Source organism: Protopterus annectens, chromosome 1.part2 (genome assembly GCF_019279795.1).
Source record: "Protopterus annectens isolate FY-2018-M chromosome 1.part2, PAN1.0, whole genome shotgun sequence".
Lineage (NCBI taxonomy): Eukaryota > Metazoa > Chordata > Ceratodontiformes > Protopteridae > Protopterus > Protopterus annectens.
Window position 1 is genome coordinate 944,326,116 of NC_056727.1, and position 14,846 is coordinate 944,340,961.

The 14,846-nt window shown below is 36.7% G+C and overlaps 1 protein-coding gene across 1 annotated transcript in view; it reads left to right on the plus strand.

The window, feature by feature from the left end:
* Positions 1–2,670: 2,670 nt before the first annotated feature.
* Positions 2,671–14,846, plus strand: part of TRMT61B (tRNA methyltransferase 61B) — a gene marked incomplete at its 3' end in the record, with an annotated part of 420,876 nt that continues 408,700 nt past the window's right edge. The window contains exon 1 of the mRNA XM_044059889.1: positions 2,671–3,725. Coding sequence (XP_043915824.1) covers positions 2,850–3,725 — 876 coding nt within the window. The remainder of the gene's footprint in view (positions 3,726–14,846) is intronic.

The following is a 14,846-nucleotide window of genomic DNA, read 5'->3' on the forward strand; positions in this document are numbered from 1 at the left end:
ATGCATCTGCCAAATTTACCTTCACTATTATTGATAAAATTGTTGGCAACAAGCATAATAAAAGTGGGTTTCATTCCATTCTGAACACCAAAGAAAAAAAGTGGATAATTAAACTGGGGGGATTATTCCCACCTGGACTTAATGAAAATCTTTGATTGGATTTAATTGATTCACAATGTGTCTATGTGTGTATAAATACTCTTGCTCACCATTATGTATGTAAGTAACACTGAGGAAGGCTGTGTTTGTTCCTGCCGAAACCGGTTTGTTCTTTTTTGTAATGATTTAATTTTCATTACAATATATTCTTATGAACACTGTATGCTGGCTCTGTGTGTTTTTATTTTATTTCTCTAACCATCTGCCACCTTTACACGTATTAACAGTTTCGGGTAGTTATTCCTTACAAGGTAAAATGACGTTGTGCACATCTTTGAAACCATATGTAAAATACTAAGTAATTCAGCTAACGTCAAGGCTCTTTAAGTGGGCAAAACTGAAGAACTGTATGTAATTTGGAGAGCAATGTTTGCAATATGCATTTCTTCTTATCCAGGTGAGTCCCAATATTAACAATCATGATTACTCCCTATCATACCTCTCAACCAGACAGGGACAAATTTCACCAAAATCAAGGACAAGTCCTGAAATAATTAGGGTCAGTTTTACAAATAACTAGTATTATAATCTTGGGACATTGACAGAATATGGAGAATGTGAAATAATATACCTTTTCTTAAGTAAGAAAAAAATTATAGCTCTAATTATTATTAACTATAATTTACCACCTTTTCTCCAAAACCAATCAGTTTCAGTAGGGATTAAGACGGACAAAGCTAAAATATGAGTGAAAATCAGGTACATTTGAGAGGTATGCTATGGATCACTACTCAAATATGGTAAACAAATTTACAAATAAAAATAAACAGTATCGCCATGTCAGCTAACACTCTGTGTACTCTCAGTCACCAAGACAGTATGAACCAGTACTTTTAAGTTTCACACCGAACAAATATTAAACAAAAATGACTGCTTCAATCAATTTCTCCAAATAATTTGAATTTCTAATAGCATGATGGGAATAGACCCCATTCATAAATCAAAGTATGATTAAAGTTTGTGAATTTAGTATTGTTTCAGTCTTTGATATTAGCCAAAAGTGCTCTTCCCAGCACCTGCAATGTGCCCAGAACTGACTCCTTCTGCAAATGATACAGAAGTTAACATGTATTGGTAACAAATCTAAATAAGACTGTAAATTCTTTTTTATGAGACCTATTGCTCCTATAACTATTGGTAATGTCTGGGTATCCTTCCACATTGCCATCATTTCTGCCTGCAAATCCTGGTATTTTAAGACGTGTCTTTCTGTACATACCACACTGCAATCAGTGGGTGTAGCAATTTTGATGATGAATGCTAATTTTGTCTTCTTTTTATGTAATGCTACATCTGGTTTTCTCCCATCTATTTTTGAACCGTTGATAATAGGTGATCCCATCAGATATAAACGCCATCATTCTCTATAATGCTTGCATACCTCTCAACTGTATAGATTTTTTGCAGAATATTCAGATTTTTTCCTCATATTTTTGCTCCGTTTTTCATAAAATTGTGTTTTTCTGGCAAATTATTGGCAAGGCATTAAAGACTGAAGTTAGAAAATAATGACAGGCATTTGAGTTTCAGACTTCATATTCTTCTGAAAATTCATGCTAATGCAAAACCTCTTATTCTATCACGTCTAAGTTCGTAAGAGCACTATTGTTCCTATTTTTGGGTTCTTTGTCCCACTTTTATTTATGGCTTTGTCCAGATTTCTTGCTCTAAGAGTTGAGAGAAATGTTTGAGGCTTCTGTTTCCAATGCTTCTCAGCTACTTCAATATTACAGTGTCTACAATACCCAATTTTGGTTTAAATTTAGGGTTGCCACCTTTTCAAATACCCAAAGTGGGACATTTTTGGTACAAACATCGGATTTTGCAGGGCAAAACATACCCATGGCCAGTACAAAAGACAGAACTTCATTTTTTTGCCCAAATAAAAGCTTATTCTTGTAGCATTTTAGGTGCATATTCTGTTTCTTATAACATTTAGGAGTTTCAGATACAGAATAACTGTTTTATGCAACTATTACATACAATAAAGGAACTAAATTTGTCCTAAAATCTCAGGGCATTTTCTATTTTTTTTTTGCAGGATACAACTGCCCAAAGAGGGACTGTCCCTCGCAAAGTGGGACAGGTGGTAACCCTACTTAAATTCACCTCTCTTTAACCATTCCTGCATCAGATCCTCTCAAATGATTATTCTCGTTATATTATTATCGTTCGTTTTCTGGCACATTCAGTTGTTGCCCGATTTTTGTCAACTTCTGTTTTGGTTTCCGTTCCCGCTTGATACCGCTACATTTATGCTAAACTAAGCAGAGAAATCATCTGAAAATTATAGTGCTTCCTAGTGGAGTATACAGGTTTCTAAATAACCATAGACACTTGTGGTGTTTTGCGTTTTGATTTGGGTTTAGGAAGCAAGTAACCTGGATCACGCAGAGTCTTCTCGGTAAAAAGAATGACAGCCGTCAACAAAAAGCGTAAAATGCACAAATTGAACAACAATTGAGAGACAAACAACCCCCATCCGCTTTATTGTATTGAATGACGCACTATATACGCGTCTGTCGCAAGTTTGTCATATGGCGGCGAATACAGTTTGAGTACCAGTTTGCATGTGAGTCTGTGTAGTTGGCACTAAGGGTATCCCTATTTTGCGAACTTTCAGGAAATAATTGTATTCTTTCCTGATTAATTTGAGTGTTTTCGCCCTTAATTTCTGAGTTTGTCTACATATGCTGCGTTCAGGAAACTACTTATTTTCTCATGTCAGAGCGAAATGCCGGTTTTGGAACATGTCTCGTTGCTTTTGTAAAGTTGAAGTGAAGGGGGATGGGGTCAGTGATACATCCACAAAGAACTGCCAGGATGACAATGGAAGAACTGCTGCAGTGCCAGACGTTCAACAATCTGCCCCAGTTTCAGAAGAAATGCAAAGGATTCAGAAATACGGACTGGCTACAACAGCTTTGGGACGTGGAAGATTACGAGTATGGCATAAATCCCTCTCGCCCCTGAGCAGACTCTGCGCTTTAATTCCTGAGGAGTTGCATACTCCAGAGGTGTCTGCAATAAAGGACGATGATCAGAGACAAAGCGATGTGTCTTCTCAAGATGCCAGTGCTGCAGATGTGTTCGCTGATAAACGAAGCATTTCCCCCTTTAACGTGGGTTCTTTTACTGATGGACACCACCATTTGGACCATAAGTCTATTTCCTCTGGTTGTACAGTTCCTTTGCAACATGTTGGGCATGTCGAAGCAACTGCCAATAATAGTTGCGACTCTGCTGTTACTGATGATGAGAATTCTCTGGTTTTGATTCCCTCGTACTCTGATAGGAGGGCAAGGGACTGTTTTTTTAAGTCTGGCGACTTGGTATTGGCAGAGTACAGCAAAAAACGTAATTTGGAGTTCCGCAAGCTGTTCACTCTTGTAGCTGTAGGAAAGCTACACAGTAATTGGGGGGCATTAGCTTTTCAAGACATAATAGGCAAATTGCCTGGACAAGTAATGCTAAGCACCTTGGGCTTTGAATTCCTATTGCGGAGGCCTTCATTGGAAGAATTTGTTTTGTTAATGAAAAGGGGACCTGCGATTTCCTACCCAAAGGTACTATAATGTTATGTGTTTGTGTCTGTATGCGTGGTTGTTTAAATGGGAGTGATGGAGAACAATAAACACCACCAGCTCCGGTAATCTGTAGATTAGTGTGTGGGCATGGATGGGGTCCAATATTCACAAGAGTGATATTACTAGGATCGTGGAAAAAAGACTATTGTGACGCTAAGCAGCAAACCCCAACAAATCTTCCCACACCCCACGCAACATCATCAAATATTTATTTGTTTATTTTATTAATTTACTTTACATTTAGGTATCAGGGTAGAGTAGTAATCATAGCAGGACCAGTTGTAAGCTCAGCCCTGGTTACAACGAAACTGTATTACCACTGTGTTCTAACGTTGACTGTAATTTTTACAAACTATAAACGATGTTGAGGTGTACATTTTACAAGTGGAATCAGGAATAGCAAGAAAATAGTAAGAATAATGTTTAGTCTTGGAAGATGCAGGGAGGTTTCACAATGTGTTTATAGAAGACAAAGCAAGCAGTAAGTAATGGTAAAGGCCAAGGAGACAGAGGGACTGAGAAAAGTAGTTGTAAGATGACTGTGAGCAATGAAAAAGAGAAGCTGTGCACACATATAAAGGAAACAAGACACACAATGTTAACTACTAGAGAAGCTAGTTAAATGGGGTGTCATGTAAGGAAATTAACCTAATGCGGAAGTAGTGTGATATATCCTGCATTCTGGCATTTACATAATAGTTAAAGGTGTTAACCTCGCAGAACACTGCAGTGCAACATAATGAGGCTGCTGGTCTCCTGAGTGTGATGTCTTTGTTTCTGAAATTATTTCAGGCCTGCATAAACTAAAGCACTGCTGGTGATTCCCTGCTGGTTGAGAAAAGTAAACCATTTTTTTTGTCTATGAGTGATAGAGCTGTTTTCTGTTTTAAGAAATCTGCTTGTCTTTGTGTTTTTGTTCTGTGAGAGAGAGAGCCACTTAAATTATCTAGGCTGCACATTTCACATGCTTTTGGTTAAATTGTTTCTTGAATGATACTTATGTACATAGTTAAATTCTAAGTCTTTGTCTATTTCTGAAAAGATTTCAAGCCTGCACAAATTAAAAACACAGCTGGTGATTTCCTGCTAATTTTTTCCACCCACCTTTTCCTTTGTTGATCTGCTTTTTAAACACGATGATTTTAAGTACCCACCCCTACTGTTGTTCAAGCTTAATTAGCTCCTCCCTTTCTACACAGCTGTTGAGATTTCAAATTGCTTATTTGCTTTTCTTTGTGCTTATATTGGAAAAAGTGCATTTTGCCTCTCATTGTCTGTTCTACTGATTTACTTGCTTTGAATTCATTAGCTAGCTAGCTGTTGGATAAAGTAATATTTTTGCACTCTAGCAAGCACTTCTTTTTACATTGAGGTCAATGGAGTTTCCATCTAGTGCACCTGGAAGTAGCTTGGGATGTTTAGGTTGGAGAAACGCTTGAGTTTTCTGCATGTAGGTTTATTTGCTGGAGGGCTTATTAATCAGCTTATCTTGTTTTTAGTGCCTTTATAAATTTTGTATAGTTGAGTGTCTCTTGATTTATACAAAGTGAAGTACTTTTAAAGTACACTGCTGTATCCATATCTTTAAGTTTGTTTGTGGTAGCAAAGGAGTGAAATACTATGCTTTTACATTAGGAAGACTGGAATCATTAATTTAGTGGCAGTAGGTGTTTACCTGATCTAACTGAGCTGGGAAGCCCACAAAAGTGCTCTAAGTATTTTTGTGCACTTCTCCTGTATAATATACTTTAGCAGTTAAAAAAAACTGTATTGTCTGCTGTTGCTTTAAGTAGTTAATTGCACTGTATCTGTTAGTTTTGAGGCTTTTGTAGGTAGTTTGTTTAGTCTTGTTAAACATGGGTTCCAAACCAACTGTTCTATATTAAGAGGGTGTTTTTCTTCACCCCCTGTGGTAGAATTGTGTTGGTCTAAACTGTCTTGAGTAGTGGATTGCTGAGGGAAGTCTTACTGTGTGCTTTCTTGGTTTCGTAGTTTTCTTAAAACTTTTCTCTTTGCTCGTATTTAAGCCTCACGTTTGCCCAGTGCTGCTCTTCGTGTAGTGGTGGTTAGAAGTGCCCTGTATGGATACAAAAGCCTATAAGCTCAATTTTTCCCCAAACAGCTGTCAATGAAACCCTTCCAAGCTTTTCTGCTGCTCTCAGACAAACTTAGTTGTGCATTGAGCAACATTGCCTCATTGATCAACCTTTGCTTACACAAAGTATAGGTCCCTCTTGTAGTCTCGGCACTAGTAGCACAATCCTGCCAAATTAACCCATTCCCTTCCCCAAGAAAACCTACAATAAGAACCTGGTATCTTGGACGGGCAGTTTCCCGTCATCTCTGGCCAGGCTGATAGACGTGGGCATCCTGAGACAATGTAGCAGTTGTCTCATGTATACTGACAGCTACTTACTCCTGAAACAAACATATTTTATGTGAGAGATGTAGTTATACTAAGGAATTGGGGGCAAGACTCTCACATGAGGACAAATTGAATGCCAAACAGGTTGTCTGCGCACACACACACATTTTTCACACTAAATAGACACGACACACAAACCCACATATGCAGAGGTACTCACTACTAACTTAAAATATCAGAGGCCTCCCAAATGGAAACCACTTACACACATGCAAAAAAACAACAGCAACACACACATACCCCAATGTCTCAACAAATAAGTCCAGAAGGCATAACACCACAAAACCTAATGTACTAGTTATAGTTAAGTCCATTGTGAGGCACTCGTTCCCCTCCATAAGACTGGATAAGGAGTGGGTCACGGTTAGCTGCCTTTCAGTTGCCAGGATCCATCAAGTCACTGAAGCATTAAATCAATCAACCACAAGTACTGGTATAACTCTTGTTACACTCCATGTGGGGGTGAATGACTTAAAACATACCTAAGTGGACTATATGAAGAGAGCCAGGACTGAGCTCTCAGATTGTGTCAGGGAGAGGGGCTCTGTTTCACATGGATTTCCATACTACTGTGGCTATGTGGTGGCCAAAGTTCAGATTGCTATCAACCCAAGTGCCCAGATCATGTACCACTGGGTCTACACTTAAGGGGTGCTGTCTATAATGTAATTAAAAAGGATGTCAACTTTCTCATAGGGAATAATAATGCATACTGTGTGTCTTGACCTAGCCAAGGCATTTGGCACAATCCCCCACTCAGGTGTTATAGAGAGAAACTCTCTCAATTGGGAATAAACTCCTACATTACCAGATGGGTAGCCAACTGGCTCATTGACAGGACATACACTGTCAAAGTGAGTGACTTCACCTGTAGCAAAAGACCAGTCACCAGTGGGGTACCATAGGGTTCTGTGCTGGGCCCCTTAGTGTTCGGAATTTATTTCTCAGAAGTCCAGGCAAACTTGGACGGCCTGTGGGTGACCAAGTTCACTGATTGTTTCAAACTGGGAGCAATCATTGAGTTCCCTTAATGATGTTTATATACTGCAGACATGGTTAACGTAGACAAACAATTGGTGCCTAAGCCACAGATTAAACCTAAATGCAAAAAAATGCATTATTATGCTGTATGAGAAAGCTGACATCCCTGCTAATTACACCACATATCCGTAGTAGTATAGAAATCCTTTTCTGTGTGGCACATCTTGTATGTAAAAGCATGGCATGTAGTTGTAAGGATGTGTTAATTCCATTATACTTGACCCTCGTCAGACCAGTAATGGAGTACAATGCTCCCTTTTGCATGTACCTCACTAGACTGCAACAATTGGAGAGACCACATGGGTTTCTCACCAAGAAATTACAGGGGAAAACAAAACAAGTCTTTTACAAAAAGACTGAAAGCCCTGTAACTATATTCTGTCTCCTACAGGTTGCTAAGAGGTGACCTGTGTTTGGCTTACAGGGCAGTCTCTGACCCGGGCCTGATGGAAATGCTACACATTTGTAAATCATAACACTAACAACAAACTGATGAAAACGACACGACTGTAGACCCGACTGTCAGCAGCTAAATAAATGCATACAAATCAATGCACCAAGCTGTAAAAAAACTCATACGAGCCAAAAATGGTTAGCACTTTCGTTTAATCCAATATTAAACTTTATCAGGCAAAACGTACTGTTCATCACTTCCTTTAAATAAGACCTAAAAAGAATTTCATTGGTTAAGGTTATTCAAAGTAGTTAAGACAAAGTGATAGTTCCATAAAAACATTTTCAATGGCAAATACATTACTATTTATAAGAACAGAAACATTTCTACCATAATAAAGTTAATATATAAATACATATACAAAGATGTAACTACATACTTCGTAAAGACCTTCATATTGTTGTACTAAAAACCTTGCTATTAGATCTTTATAATTTCTTTCTTTCTAAAGCCTTTAATTTTGACACTGCAGAAACTGAGGTGCATTCATTTATACCTGGCTGTGAGTCTGCTTGCAACTGAAGCTGCCATTTTAATTCCTTTAATTCTAATTGCAGTCCCCGTGGTTTGTCATTTATAAATACATGGTCAATGACAATAAAATAGAACTTATGACTTGGAAATATTAGATAAGGCATTATTTATGTTACATTTTCTTATGGCATAATCATGCTTATAAATACTTTGGCTAAACTTTCTCTCTGTTTTTCCTATATAAAATGCGGTGCATGAATTGCAGGGTGCCAGATAGACCACTGCCTTAGAGTTACAATTATACTTTCCTTTTAACTCATGCTTATAATTTTATTATGGTGAAATTATCTGTTTCTCTTACTTTATTACACCATGTACATGCACCACATTTGAACATTCCATATTTATTATTATCTTCTGGTTGATAAAAATATGCTCAACTTGTATATGCCTGACATGTATATAAAACCAAAGAGACTAAAAATATTTTCACTTTTTGTATCTTGCTATCCATGTCTATAAACAAGAGGTTCCAGTTTTCCAGTATGCAATAACAGAAGGCTTTTTAATCCATACTCAAAGTATTTCATCTTAATCTTGTCCCCATAACTATGGGTTTTGCTTGAACCACTTCATGCGTGTAAGTACATAAATGAGTATACCTTTTATTTTGTTTTTATTATTTCTATATCCTGAAAAGATCTGAAACTGTCTCAAAATGTTCCACAACAGTGAGATGTCCTTTTCTGGAGTTATGAAGTACAGACAAAGCCAACTTTTCTAGATCTCCGTACTAATTATATCCTTGAATTTCTGTGTCCCTTATTTATTTTATTTTTTTTTTATTTTACTTTATTTATTTGCTAATGGCTTTAACTGTAAAGCAAATAAAAGGGAAAGGTGATACTCCTGCCTGGATCCTCTGTTCAAACACCACTTTTTGGAGAAGAACTCTCCCACTTTAATTCTTGCTTTCAATCCTTCGTACAGTAACACGTTTAGGAGGATGTATCGGTGAATGCAAATGCTTCTATTGCCCTACTTGTAAAATCCCAGCTAACTCTGAATGCTTTCTTTTTTTTCAAGACCTGCCAACAAAAGCCATATTTTCTTGTGTCCTGCTTCCCTAAGAGTGATCATTTATTTTATTTATGTTATCAAATGTTTACCAACCTCCCACAAAACAGCTGTGATCCATATCCATCAATGTTGGCAAAACATTCGTCATTTGTTTAGCTAATACAGACATAAACAGTGTACGAAGCTGGTTCTGGTGAATCTTTATTCTCTTTGGTTAATACAGCCTCCACGGATTTCTTCCAAGATGCCGGTGCTTCGTTTCTTTAAAACTATTTCTCCTCTTTCTAGGTTTCTAAAGTCCTCTACTTTATACAGATTTTCATAAAATTTCCAAAATATCTCCCATATCTATATGGATCTCTGGTTATTTTTCTTGTCGAAGACTCCCTGAGTTTGATGACAGCCCTTTCTGTTTTCTGCTGCCGGAATTGTGATAAAAGATTTTGTGCTCTGGAGTTAACAAAATAGTCATTAATAGCAATCTTTCTAAACTCTTGCATTGAACCCTTGTTAGTCTCTCAAAATAATTCCTATTTCTTAAGTGTCCTTTCCTCTTTTATTTCTACCCTATTTTTTAAACTCAATTTTTATTTTATCCCACTAGCTAACTATTCATTCTGAACAAATTTCTTTATTCCCTTAAAATTCCCAAATAATTTCTACTTGCCTATTACTTAACTTCCTCTCTTTTTTAACAGGTGGGTGGGAATGTGCCATTGTCTCATTTTTGCTTTTACCCTACAATTTTATCTTGGCTTTTATTGGTGCATGATCTGAAATAGTTATTAGATGTGCATTAAAGCTTTCAATTAAATGCACATGTTCTGTGAAATTTAATTTCTGTACAGTCTAGCTCAGTTGTTGTACCTTGGGGAATATGTACATTCTGTCCCAAGTTCCAGCTGCTGAATTCATGTCTTCCATACTGTCATATTATTCATGATGTCATATGAGGAATGGGCGACACATACCATATATTTTTATAAATTTCTACAAAAATGTATCCTGTTTAGTTTTATTTCCTCCTGTACATCTCCCTGATGTATCCACACTACTGCAAATCAGGTCCCACTCTACCTGTCAGTAGTATTCCCTATTGAAAGTTGATTATTTCTCCCAAAGTTTTTTTTTTTTGTTTTTAACATCTTTGTTAAATTATCACTTAAGATAGAGACGCACATAAATAGAGACGCACATAAATAGAAAAGAAAACAAACTGTGTTAACATTTTTTCCATTTACATGCATTGTACATTGCACATGATTTCTCTCAGCATTTTTCTTAAGATCAGTAACAGGAGGTTGTAGTGGAAATTTAAAACAAGCCAGGATAATCCTCCTCCTCCTCCTTTGTGAATAACCATTTACTTCCACAAATTTACCATTATTGTCTTTTTTCCCCCCTCTTTTATCATTATTGTTGCCCCTCCTAGCAGTCAGTATTATTACTTCCTTTTCTTTGTCCTAGTAGTCTGCTGAATATCTATCCTGAGATCTTTTCTTTGTCAAATTTACATGCTCATTTCTTTCCAAATGTGTCTTCAGCAGCATTGCTGTTTGTACTCTGCATTCCTTAATGTAATTCATTACTCTCTCGTTTTTGTTTATATCTGTAAGGCCTTTTACATTTCAAGAAAATATGGATAGAGTAGTCATTATAGAATGCTGTTCCCACCTATTGTAAATGAAAGCTTTTTTTTGAATGTGTATTTCCAACTCTTGTCATATGTGCACACACTGATATTTGGCGGGCTAATCTTTATACAGTTGTTTCTTCTCATATTCATTTCAATGTCACATTTTCCAAGACTTTCAGCTTTAATGAAAACCCCTCTTACAAAAAAAATAAAATAAATAAATACATTTTCTGAACACTTCCCAGTCCCCTGTTAACTTAGTTTTGTGTGTTTTGTGTTCTGTATATTTTCAACAATCGAGTTAAACCCTCCGTATAGGAACAATTGTCCCAAATCAACAGCTGTGCCCACAGACATTGCGTAATCTAAACTTGTTACCCATGCTAAGGTGCAGTTGCAGCCTGTTTTCCCATTTATGCTGACAGCTGTCTGTTCTGTTCTTTTCTTTATATAACCTTCCCAGATATAAAAAAAAAAAAACTTGCTTCTGGGAGATTTGAGATGGTGTTGTGATGCCGATATATGGTGTCTGTGTGTGTCTATGTAGGGGAGGGGATAAAGCTAGAGCTAAATTAATCCATTGGTAGATTGGCAATGTTTTCAGGGTTAGAGTAAGTGATATTGTTAGCTGGTAGCATAGTTCCGAGCATTTTTTCTGAGGTTTCTAACATAGTTCAACTCTTTTTTTTTTTTTATGAATATCTTTTGCCTGCATAGTTATTTTTATCTCTTGCCTTGCTTTAGTTGATTTGATCAGGGACTGAGGTTCCCTGTTACATTTAGCAAGAGCGTTTTTGTCTTTCATCTTATGCAGACACAAACTATTTTATGGGAAATTATAATGCTTCATCCTGTCCTGCAGTATCTGACTTCCAACTTGGAATGACAGTATTCTACTACAACCTTTCATATTCTCTGGACAGTGTTAGTAGTCCTTTCCATTGACACCCTGTTGTGTATTCTTTGACTTGTTTTAGGCACTCTGCTATAAGCTTAATTTTCTTTGTGTGCATATTTGTATGTGTATGTGTTTATATATATATATATATATATATATATATATATATATATATATATATATATATATATATATATATGGATTTTTTTTAATAAAGCTTTGAGTCTGACTGCATGTGATTGCCATTAGTTTGTGGTGTTAGTTTTTTTTACATTAAAGCCTCAGCTGCTCTCTGCTACTGTACAGGAAGAGTGTGATTCATGCCCATTGGGTTTTGGGCTTATGGTTCCCACTATGAGGGGAAAATGACAGCTCTGAATAACAGTAAATAGAAAAAAACGTGAATCCTAGAGACTTGGTATGGTTATGATCCACATTGGGGAAGGAAAGACTACAAATGCCTTGCTGTGTGGACTTTCGACCAGAAAGCTTAAAATATACTATTCCTTGTAATTGCAGGGACTGAGTCGGGTTTCTAAAAAGAATATCAAAAGGTTTCATCCAGACCAAGCACACTGTGCATCAAGGAAGCTGAATAACATAACACTACAAAGGTGATACTGTTGGACAAACACTGTCTGTATTTGGTATCCTAAGGATAATTGCTGCAGGGAATTTAAATGTGCTTTGGGAAGATGATGTATAGCTGTCCTTTGAGTCTGAAAATGAGCCCTGGTTACAAACTTTGTCTAGTGTTTGGGTTTGTTGATTTAAATACGTTGGACTGGGCCTAATGGCTCAGTTTTATCCATGGCCTGTTATAGCAATAACCCACACCTGGGTGTGGGTATGCTGGATTTACCCACGGTTGGCATGGTTTGGTCCCGAGGGCGAAGCCCGAGGCACCAAACAAAGCCCACCGTGGGTAAATCCAGCATTACCCACACCCAGAAGTGGGTTATTGCTATTATACAATGACATTATTTAAGAAAATAAATAATTACTTTTCTTAAATAATGGCATTGTGTAATGCCTCTTTACTGCCCTTCCGCAGCTGTCTGGTATTCTGCGGCAGTTCTGATGTACTGCGCCCCGCGCAGTACATCAGAGCTAATGAGCAAAAGCAACGGAGAACGCAAGATCTCTGTTGCTTTTTACTGTTTTCGCTATGTTAAATGGGTTTAACATGGCGAGACAGCTTTAAAATAAGCAACGGATATCTCCGTTGCTTATTTTAAAGCTGTCTCGCCATGTTAAACCCATTTAATATAGCGAGACAGTTTAAAAGCAACGGAGATCGCAAGATCTCCGTTGCTTTTTACACACTGTGTTGCTATGTTAAAGGAGTTTAACATAGCGAGACAGCTTTAAAAAAAGCAACGGAGATCTCCGTTGCTTTTTTTAAACCTGTGCGCTATGTTAAACTCTTTTAACATAGTGAGACAGTGTTTTATACTAACGGAAAAAGTCCGGGCGACCGGACCTTTTTCCGTTAGTATATTGAGGGATTTAAAACGGGCACGCTGGTTGGGCTGGCCAATCAGCGTGCACGTTTTAGGGGAGGCATTGTATAATATAAAATAATACATTCACAAACCACTGAGTAAAACATTTTTTAAGCTAAAACAAACAAGTATAGTACCTTGTGGTAATATAAAGTAATAGCAAGATTGCTGGAATGTATTGGATGAAACAGTCCTTGTGCAGGGTTAAACTCTGCTGTAAACTGGTAGTGTACTCTTGGATGCATTGAATTTATGTTTTGAGTCATGAAGTAGGTTTGTAAAGATCAACATTTCAGTACAGCAGAAGAAAAATTGTAAAACAAAACGTAGAAATTATAGTTTGCCAGTTAAGTTCATACAGTGACCATTTAGGTAACTTCTTATATTAAAAACTGATGAGTGGTAGACTGTTGTAGGTAAGCTTCTTAGACCTGTATCTTGCTCCATGAAGTGAGTTCATTAAAGATTAAAATTTCACTATAGTGGAAGAAAAGATTATAAGTTGTATCAAATTCCATGCGTACATTGAGTAGTCTTTTATGACGACACAAACAGTACCTGGAATGGCTTAACAGTAGGCTATAAAAGGCAAGTGTTGACCAATAACATTCACTTTAAGTTGTGGTAGTATATTGGGTATTTTTAAAATGTATTACACATGTTTTTCTTGCCGTGAAGGTGCAGATTTGCCTAATATTTTTAAGTTGTGGACGGATGGTAAAGTGCTTTGTAGTTAAAGGGGAAAGCCACTGTAAGACTGTTTGAGCCATCTTTATCTTTATGATTCTAATGGGTTGTAAGAAAATCCTTTTTTAGCTACTTTATTTAATTATCACTTATGGCATAGGCAAATTTACATTTATATAAAACTAATCAAACTGTGAAGTTCACATTTACAGAGATTTCTGCTTCACATATATTGCTGTATATGATATAGCCTAAGCAGCCTTACAAGTTTATTCAATTCCTGGCATTTTTTTAAAGAAAGAACCATCTTTATTAAACCGTCACTTATGACACAGGCAATCATACATTTATATAAATGAAAATAAACCACACAAACACAATCCTGGTTGCAAATATTTTATATCACAAACCATACTGACACACTCCCAGTTGCAAACATTGTACAACACTTATAATCCATCAAATATTTTTCAGTCAAAAATTACATCTCTCATTTAAGTCCTTGCCTTCTTTTAAACTTGACTCCTCCCCTGTATTTATTGTTCTCACAGTTCCCATTTTTTCCTATATAGTTTGCTCCTACCCGTTTCTAACTATCTCAATTCCAGTTGTTTTTAACTCTGTTACTATATTTACTACTTCTAGTATAGTTGGTTTAGATTTTGATTTCCATTTTCTCATATTCCTTTTTTGGCAGCCACCATAATTAGACACAGTGTAGATCAGTGTGTTTACAGCTTTAAGAAGCTTTGTAGGGGCTTGCACAAGTTAATAAATATTGAGCACGCACAAGCCTTTTTTTTTAACTTTTTCCAAAAATTTTTTAAGGTTAAGGGTTTTAAAATTGGTTTTTTTTTAAGCCCCTGTTTTTTGGTTCAAAAATTGGTTTGTTTTTCCCCC